Below are 9052 nucleotides of genomic sequence, written 5' to 3'. Positions count from 1 at the left end.
CGGCCCCGGGGACCCCTCGGCAGCGGCTCTGCGCACCGGGAGCCCGCGCTCCCGCAGCCCCGCCCGCGGCCCGGGCCCTCTCGGGGCGGCGGAGCACGGGGCCTTCCTGCGCTGCTGGGGGCGAGGCAGCCGGGTGGTCGTTCCTTGGCCTCAAGCTGCAGCAACCCACGCCTTGAACAGCGGTGCATTCAGGACCCAGGCTGCCAGGACTAGGCCCCACCAGCCTGGGAGGGAATCTCCTCGCAGGCCCCCTCATGCCATCCAGCTAGCATTGTCCCAGTGTTGCAAGTCAGTTCTGAACAGTAGGAAAGAGACAGTGCAGGCCTTGCCCAGGCAGTTCAGAGGTTAGGGGATTTCAGGGACTGCAGGTGTGCTCAGAATAGCCAAGTTTGATTTGACACTTCACTGGGGCAAACAGCTATGACAGCCTTGAGCCACAGTGGAGCAGCCCTTGGGATTCACCAGCCTGTCCCAGCAGGTCACAAAAGCTAACCACATCTCCTTTCACCAGCCATAGCACTCCTATAAAGCCTGGTGAGCTTTCCCCTCTTGGGCCAAATGCTGTTGGCACCAAGGGCCAAGTTAGAAACAGGGCTACCAATTCTGTGACACATGTGACAGCACTGGAAACATAGAGGGAGCTCCTGCCAGCCTTAGTTGGAAGGGCAGGAGGAACAGCAGCTAGGTTGGCCCAGGCTTTTTCCAAAAAAAAGCACAACATATATCCAGCTTTGGAGTCTGTTCCTTTATTAGAGATCCATCACAACAGACACACACCTTTCCCACTCCAGGGAATGCAGAACAGGCTCTTTCCGCTCCCCCAGGGTCCACCAAGCCTTGGGGAGCAGCTATGGCACATAGTTGTAGCTGTTCGGTGTGTAGAGATTGGGACAAACAAGAATTGGCAGCTTAGTGGCTCGGCACAAGCCTGGATGGCCCAAGTTTAGGAAGCACTAACTTCTTGAGCACCCCTGCAAAGTCTCCTTGGGCCTGAGGTACAGTGGTGACAATAACACTACCCTACTTCTCGTGGGTGGGAGAAAAAACATGGGAAATACTACAAGGTTTGGGCACTACTATACTTTCAGTGCTACTGGAGCTCCAGCTCTTGTCTAGCCAGCTTCTGCCTTTGCAGGCTCCATAGGGAAGGGAGGCCAGCCCAAACAACACTTCATCATTCACTGTTTCATAGCCAGCCTGCAGGCAAAGAAGAAAAGCAGAGGTAGCCAGTGCAATAAGGACATTAGGGAGTCCCAGTTCAACTGCTCCTGCACTTCTGGCTAAAGCTAAATTTTCGAAGTGTTCCATGACCCTGTACAGGCAGATCTGGTGGAGAATTTCCCATCCTGCACCTTTCCCTCCTGCCACCTCGATCTGCTAAGGGCTCAGGGCAGAGATCAGGGCACAACACTGAGTGCATTTGGTCCAGGATTCTTTGAGGCAGTCTCTTTGAGCACCAGTTTCACTATTTTCCTTTTCTTTTATACCTCTTTTATAGTGCAGAGTCAGGGAGAAACCCCATGAAATGCAACATGAATTTGCCCTGCCAAAGCCTGCTCACAAAGGTAGAAAGAAACCTAGGTACTAATGCAACACACATTCAGGGCTGGCAGGAGCAGGCTTGGAATGTCAGAACTGCATGAAGGCAGAGGAAAGCCACCCCCGCCAACGCACGCACGCACGCACGCACACACACAGAGAGTTGTTTCAGGGTGCATCCCCTGAAACAAGGTCTCTAGGAGGCCATAAGTGTCTGGCTGCCTGTTGCTACTTGACCATCACCCCAGACTAGCAAGGCCAAGCAGCTGGGGAAATACAGCAACAGAGTTTGGCTTTGTTATGCCACTGAAGGTAGGGAAGGTGGTATCCCCAGATGTCACCTGGTGCATGTCTGGGATGCTAAGCCCAACCTTTTTACCTGTTATTAGTGTGGGGGAGGGGGAACACACTGGCTCTCACCACCCTAGTGCTCTTCTGAGGTTGATTTCTGCTGTCTCTGATACCCATGGAAAGAATGCTCCAGCAAATGATCCTTCCTCCCTGAAAAGGCAATTACCCATCCTGCACCTTTCACCTCCACCAGCCTAGAGCCAGTAACGTAAGATCTCTGGTCTCAGTTCTGTCCCATCACACACAGGCCTTACCAGTAAAGGGACTGTTTAACACTCACAACAAAAATCTCAGCAGCCCATGCAAGGAAGACATGTCCTATCCTACTCACAGGTGAAGGCAACAGAACAGGAACTATCACCCTGTAAGCCCATCATCTCCATGCTGCCAGGGAAGTGGAGGAGATTCAGTTTGTACTATGGCCTCCCTGAGGGACTCCTTAGGGCAGAGTAAAGGTTGTATGTCTGTGCATTAGCACTGTTCCATTGTGGCAGGCAGGAGCACAAGGTGGCCATAAGCTACTTCCTACTCAGTACCTGTTATAAGAGCATCAACTGGTTCTTACGCTGCGGGCACCAGCAAGATCATATGTGCAGAAGATCCCCTCCAGTTTGGAGTACAGTAGTTTCAGCTGACTGCCCAAACCACACTAAGCAGAAGGATGAGGCCAGCAGCAGCAGGCCTAGAAGGAAAGGCCTCTCCAGTGTAATGTGGAGAGGTGATATGGTTTTCGCAGGGCCAAGGGAGACATTCAGGAAAAAAGGCTGCCCAAAAGCAGGAAGCTTGGCTACTGGAAGAGTTCCCAGAGGGAGGCCATCAGTAAATGACTCACTTGATGCTGTGAGGTGGCTCAGAGACTGGCTATGGACAGCCAAAGGCCCTTATCATGTAGCTATCCCTTTGGGTCCAAAGCAATGCAGGTGAAATGTGCCTCAGCAGGAGGACAAGCATACCAGGTCAGGCAGCTCTGCCTGCTTCTGCTACCAGGAGGGCTCAGGTATAGGAGAGCAGATTGACATCATAGCAGCCATCCACCTGAAACACAGAAAGCATCAGTCACTCTCTTCCCAGGGCCACACTACTGTCTGTTAATACTGCTGCCAGTCTCTCTCTCCTCAGTGACCCCCTACTGGGACAGACTGGGATTACAGGAATATCTGAAAACCTGGAACAGAATGTCAGCCCCCTAAAACTCCCTCCCAACTTACTGTTGTAAGAGGCAGGGACTGCAGGAGCCAAGACCCTTTATAAGCCTGTTTTCAGACAGCAGCTCTTGTTGGCTGACCTGGGAGCTGGGCAAGGCTGGGACTGCAGGGGCTTTGAGCCCTCTCATTCAAGTCCCGCCATCACCTTCTCTTGGGAACAAGCTGTGTTCAGCACATAAGAGCAATTTCAGTGGCCTGATAGCATTTTCACAGTGATATCTATTGGGAGAAGCTTACTGACAGCACCTCAAAGTAAATGCAGGAGCTGCCAGCTTTTAGGGTGCACAAATACTCTTGGTGCTTGCCAAGACATGCAGGAAGACCAGATTCAAAGACTGGGGCCAGCCCCTGGGCAGTAAACTGAGCTAACTGGGAACTAACGTCAAAACGCCCAATGCGGGCAGCCGCTCGGTTGGCATGGATCATCTCTGTCAGCACCCACATCTGCTGCACCTCTGCCGACACCTTCTCCGGATTGGGGAGTCCCTGCAAACAAGCAGCGGTTACCAAGAGAAGAACCTCCCAAATGCAGCTTAGAGAATCACCACCCAATCCTTCAATAGGCACTGCCCCTCCCCAGTCCTGGGCAGCACAAAGACAAATTACCCTGCTCAACCCCAGGGCTGTAAGCTCTTTAGCACAGGGGCTGTCACCAACTGTTTGCATTGGACCCAGAGTACTGCAGCCTTGATATACAACAAAGCTTCTGGTGAAGGGGGCCAGCAACCTTTTCAGGCTGTGGGCCAGAATAACCTGGCTCCAATCTGGTGCAAGCTAGGTGGCTTTGGTGGCATGTCAGTAGCAAGGGGGGTTTCCTGTGCCTGTGCCAGGGCAAGACAGCTGGAACTGCACTGGCACCACTTTTCCCAGCCTCCTGCTCCCTGGCTAGACTGTAAGCACCTTCCAGCTGGAGAGGAACTTGAAACTGCACCTATGCTGCTGCCACTTCTCCCTGTCATCCCACATCTCCACCCCCACCCCCCAAGACTGAAGCATGGGCACAGCTAGAAGGCACCCAGCCTCAGCCAGCTCAATTCCCAAATGGCTAGAACCTGAGCTGCCGCTGGAGAGCAAGGGTCAGGGGAAAATGGCAGTGACATGGACACAGCTTCCAGCTACCCAGACCCAGCATGGGTGTGGGCACAGGCAAATCCTTCCAGCTTAGCAGGCCAGATTCAGTAGCTCTGTGGGCTCTCTCTGGCCCATGGGCTACACATTGCCAGCCCTCGCTCTAGGCCCTACTGCAATATTCTAATATAATAAAGGGCTTAGTTTGTCTGTCTGTCCATAATGCTTTTGGGCAACTGTGCATGTGCCACCGAGAAGGCTGGTGGCGATTGGCTGCCCTGCTGCTTGCAACTGCCAGAGGAGGCAGAGGCGGGCAGGGGGAGGGAGCCGATGCCACCACCGCCACCTCAAGCAGGGAGGTGGTTGTGGTTGCTTCGGGGGAGGAGGCGGAGGCAGGTGGGGGAGAGGGAGCCACGGCCACCGCCACAGACAGGGAGGCGGTTGGAAGCCCTGCTGCTCTGGGGAAGGACATGGAGGCAGGCAGTGGGAGGGAGCCTCCGCTGCCACCACCACCTCAGGCAGGGAGGCGATGGTTGCAAGCCCCACTGCTCCGGGGGAAGGAGGTGGAGGTAGGCAGGGAAGAGGGAGCCGCCGCACCGCGTCCAGCCCTGCGACGCTCCTTCCCTCCCCCGCCACTCCGTGTCCGCTTGGCTTGCTCTGCTGAAGCCATTCCCTGCTCATCATTCTTTGCACACATCTGCCTGCAAAGGCCAGGAAAACCATTTGTAACAATGCATTTGGCTGTTTCACCTTTTGCTGTCTGTAAAACTGTCCAAATAATGAGAGATACATTTCATATGAGAGGCAATTCAAACATTTTTCCAGATAATAATGACTTGTGTTGGCTGCATACAGTGGTCATTTACTACTGCTCACATCCCAGCTTGGACAACTTGTGGAATTCCACACCATGATATCCAAATGGAGTCTGTCATCTGCTCTGTAATCTCCGAGCTGAACGCTCAGCCTTGCTGGCGACACCAGGTTCCATTTCTCAGCCTTTCTAAAACAGACACCCTACCCTGCACTTGCTCCAGAAACCCCTGCTGGGTTCAAAAACAAGGGTTACTCTATTCCAAGACCTTACCCAGTCATGCAGTGCAGGAGGGAACAGGATATCTCCATGCCATGCATGGTTGGCTCTGCTGTCCCCATACACATACAACAGGGTTCTCTTAGATCACCCCTTTGAGCTGCAACCTGGTGAATCCTTGTTCACATGGGTTATTCCACTCATTCCAAGGAAGATCACTCGGATACTGTAGTGCTGGCAGGATCAGCCCCATTCCCTGCTTGCCCTGTCCTTCACTTGATCCTTGAGAATCATAACCAGCCACCTCTCTGGGCTGCGCTGCGCCCAGATCTCTCTGCTTAGTCCTATTTTTCTGACTACCTAGCTCTATTGTCTCCAGTTTCCCCTCTGAGATATCAACCCCTGCACATGCTCCCTGAGCATTAAGATTCTGTGTTGCAGAGACCTCCCTGCTCTGTTCCCTTGGGATGAGGTGACACGGTGGAGAAATGCCATTGCATCATGCCCTGCATAAGCCTAGGAGAAGGGTGATTGAATGACTGGAGCAATCAGAAAACTTCAGTGCAGTAAAGAGATCTCTGAGAGTCTAACCTGGAGGAGGGAGCTATTGTCCATCCTTGGACATACTTCATGTGTTAGAAGAGCACTATATCCCGGCTTGCCAGAGAGGGCTCAGCAGTCCAGTGGAGGGGCCTGCATAGGTTGATTGCACTCCCTTTCCCTGTTGTGGTGAGTTCTGAATGGTCTCCCCAGTCCGGTAGGCTTGGTCTGCCCCTTGGACAGTCACTTTCCCCAGCACAAAGTACCACCATTCTGATTAGAAAGCAGTTCACACACACAATGAACCAGGGCAAGGAAGGACACGTGGCACAGGAGGGGGTAACCCAGGACCTCAGCATCTTCTTGCAGTTCCTCTCTGTCAGGCCCTCACTGGTGACCCTCCCCAAATCTCCTGCTAAGCCATGAGGCTATGCAATGTCTGAGGGGAAAGTCTTTGTCAGGAGAGGACGGAGCTGGAAGTGGGGTAAGACACTACAGTCCTAACTGCAGAGGGCAGGGTTAAACTTATGTTTACAATAATGAATACTGGTGCTTATCATTGTGCCTCAGGCACATCCAGATCATAGCTATTATCCAATCAGCTTACTTGATCAGAAAATGCTGCCTCTCACCTATCTTTTCCACCTCCAAAGCAAACAATCTCTCCCCCCTAATTTCAAGTGCCTAAGGGTGTGTACACCAAATACCCAATAGGCATTTGGCTCTCAGCACGTACAGGGCATCTTTGTGCAACTTTCCTGAGTCTTTCAGAGTGAGGAATAGCCTTCCTCAGCCGAGCTGTCTCACAGAGGACTTGCCCGTCCAGTGGCTACCCTCATCACAGTCCAGCCTAGGCCCCCCCTGCTACCTCCCCACTCCCATCCCAGGACACAGTCACCCAAGTACTTCTATAAGGGTGAATACCTACCCCATGCAGGTTTGCTGGCTGCTCCCGAGAGGTGAGATGGGAAAGCCAAGATGGAAAGTCTTTCTGGGGGCTCTGAAAGGAAATAAAACTGTGAGGCGAGTAAAAATACAGCTTCAACTTAGCAAAGCTTTCAGGCTGCTTTCAGGTCCTCCAGGGCCTTGCTGCTAACATTAATCTTTGTTCTGAGCAGAACACATGCCTTTAGCTGGAGTTCTAATGCTTGACCAAAACTAAGTTATTTCGTACTGGGCACATCTGCATGAGATGATAACGGCACAGTAGCCTAATACTACTGCGCAGTAGTATGTCACAATAAAAACCATGCTAATACATTACTGTGCAGTAGTAGTAGGCTACTGTACAGTTAGCATCACTAAATAGCCGTGTGCTGGTGTTACTCTGCAGTTGCGCCAGTTACTGCACATTGATTTAGCACTTGGTTATACAAGTACTAAACTTAATACACAGTAACTATGGTGCATTAATGAACATGTAGATGCGCCCACGCAGAAAGAAATGGAACCCAGTCTGGCTGGGGCTTGACACTTGGTCCATCTCCCCAAAGGATCCTACCCTCCCCAAGTGTGCTACAAGAAAAGCAACTGCTACTAGCATGTTCTTACTTCACCTAAACATGCAAAGGGACTTCAGAGCCATTTGTTCTCAATACCAAGATCTCACTCCATGACCTAGAACATCCCCAGGAGGCACTCACAGGACTGGGTAGTAGAGGTGCACTGATACATCGGTTCCATGTTGGATTGGCACCGATATAAGGAAAATTGACTACATTGGCCATTGGCCTTTTTTGGCTGATCATGCCACCGATAAATGCCCTGTGCATGCACGCAGCCACAGCGCAGCACCCAGGCGGCTAGAAGTGCAACCTGGAAGCATGGAGAGAACCTGGGTCTGGCTGGTAAGTCTGTTGTGGGGGGAGGAACGAGCGGGGAGGAAAGGGGTGGGGGGGGCAGACTGAGGCCCCAGTGGTGAGGGAGGGAGTGGGGCTGGGGCAAGGCAGGCACTGCACAGCCGGGGCGAAGCACAGGACGGAGCTGTGAGCAACTGCAGGGCAGGCTGGGGCCAGGGCTGTTCCCCATGGGGCCTGGGCTGCCTGGGAGGGGTGGGTAGTGATGCTGCTGGGAACAGGGGGCTATGAGGGAAATGGCAAATTTTGGGGTGGCTGCAGCTCCCCCTGTACCCCCCTCCCAGCACCACTGCTGTCCACCCAGAGCGCAGCCCAGCCCAACACCCCTGCCAGGAAGAGCCCAGTGCTGCCCCGGCTCCAGCCCACAGTGGCAGCCCATCCTGCCCCGCACACAGATCTGGGGGCACATCCATACCTTCCCAGGGTGTGTGCAGCAGCAGAAGCTGCCACCCCCCACCCTCCCCAGATGAGCAGCTCGGTACCGCACTCCACCCAGGCTGTGCAGCACCTGCCCCTGCCCCAAACCCAGCCCCACTCCCTCCCTCACTGTGGGGACCTTGATCTGCACCCCCCATGCCCCTTCCTACCCTCTTGCCCCTTCCCCCACAACAGGCTTACCAGCCAGATACCACTCTCCAACCTGCCCAGCTGCATATTGGAATTGGAGCAGTATCAGCTGATATGGCTCGTTAAAAATCAGTCATCAGTATTGGCCCAAAAATTCTCTATTGGTGCACCCCTACTGGGTAGTCAAAGTCCTGCTCCTAGGAGCCTGCAGCAGCTGAGACAACATGCCATGGCCCAGGCTGCAACCCTTCTGTGCTGATATAGGAGGAGGGGACCAAGCATGTCAGGGGCTTTGCCCAATGAGGGAGTTTCACTTCCTAGGCTGGATAAAAGCATGAAGCAGCCACTCACTGGGAACCAGACAATTAACTCATGGAATGTGGAACCCAGTGCCTCCTGCACTACTCTCCTGATGGAAGAAAGCTCTTTACAGGCAAAGAAGCACCAATCTGAGCTGGGTGGTCAACACTGTCAGCTAATAACAGAGGTTAGGATAGCCCCATGCCTGTCTCAGCCATACCTACTGATGGGCAGAAGACAACTTGCAGTCACCCAGATAAGCCCTGCTATCATGGGTCAAAACCTTTACAAGGAATCCCAGGCTTGCTAAGTGCTGTAGCCCAAGCAGCCACATATAGGGCCCATCCCAAGCAAATAAAAGGCACCCACCTCCTGGCCACGAGGGTAGATCTGCAACTCCTCAATGGTGAAGTGCAGCCAGACTGGTGAGGGCTGTCGCAAAATCATACGTATCGCCATGACCTCATCAACATCACAAAGCATCTGCCAGAGACACAATGGAAGTTGAAAATGTATCACTTTAGCTGCAAGAAGCCCAATGGACACTACAGTCAGTTCCTTTAACTGAACTTTGGCACTTATAAGGCAGGACA

General features: G+C 53.1%; 1 protein-coding gene across 1 annotated transcript in view; it reads right to left on the bottom strand.

The window, feature by feature from the left end:
- Positions 1 to 730: 730 nt before the first annotated feature.
- The window catches only part of NICN1 (nicolin 1), a 9125-nt gene continuing 803 nt past the window's right edge, over positions 731 to 9052 (bottom strand). The window contains exons 2-5 of the mRNA XM_025205790.1: positions 8829 to 8942; positions 6665 to 6736; positions 3477 to 3581; positions 731 to 2925 (exon numbers count right to left, since the gene is read on the bottom strand). Of these exons, the coding sequence (XP_025061575.1) occupies positions 2884 to 2925; positions 3477 to 3581; positions 6665 to 6736; positions 8829 to 8942 (333 nt within the window). The 3' untranslated portion in view covers positions 731 to 2883. The remainder of the gene's footprint in view (positions 2926 to 3476; positions 3582 to 6664; positions 6737 to 8828; positions 8943 to 9052) is intronic.

The sequence above is a fragment of the Alligator sinensis genome, unplaced genomic scaffold (assembly GCF_000455745.1).
Source record: "Alligator sinensis unplaced genomic scaffold, ASM45574v1 scaffold467_2, whole genome shotgun sequence".
Taxonomy (NCBI): Eukaryota; Metazoa; Chordata; order Crocodylia; family Alligatoridae; genus Alligator; species Alligator sinensis.
Note: the sequence above shows the minus strand (reverse complement) of the source record. Positions and strands in the feature narration are given on the sequence as shown.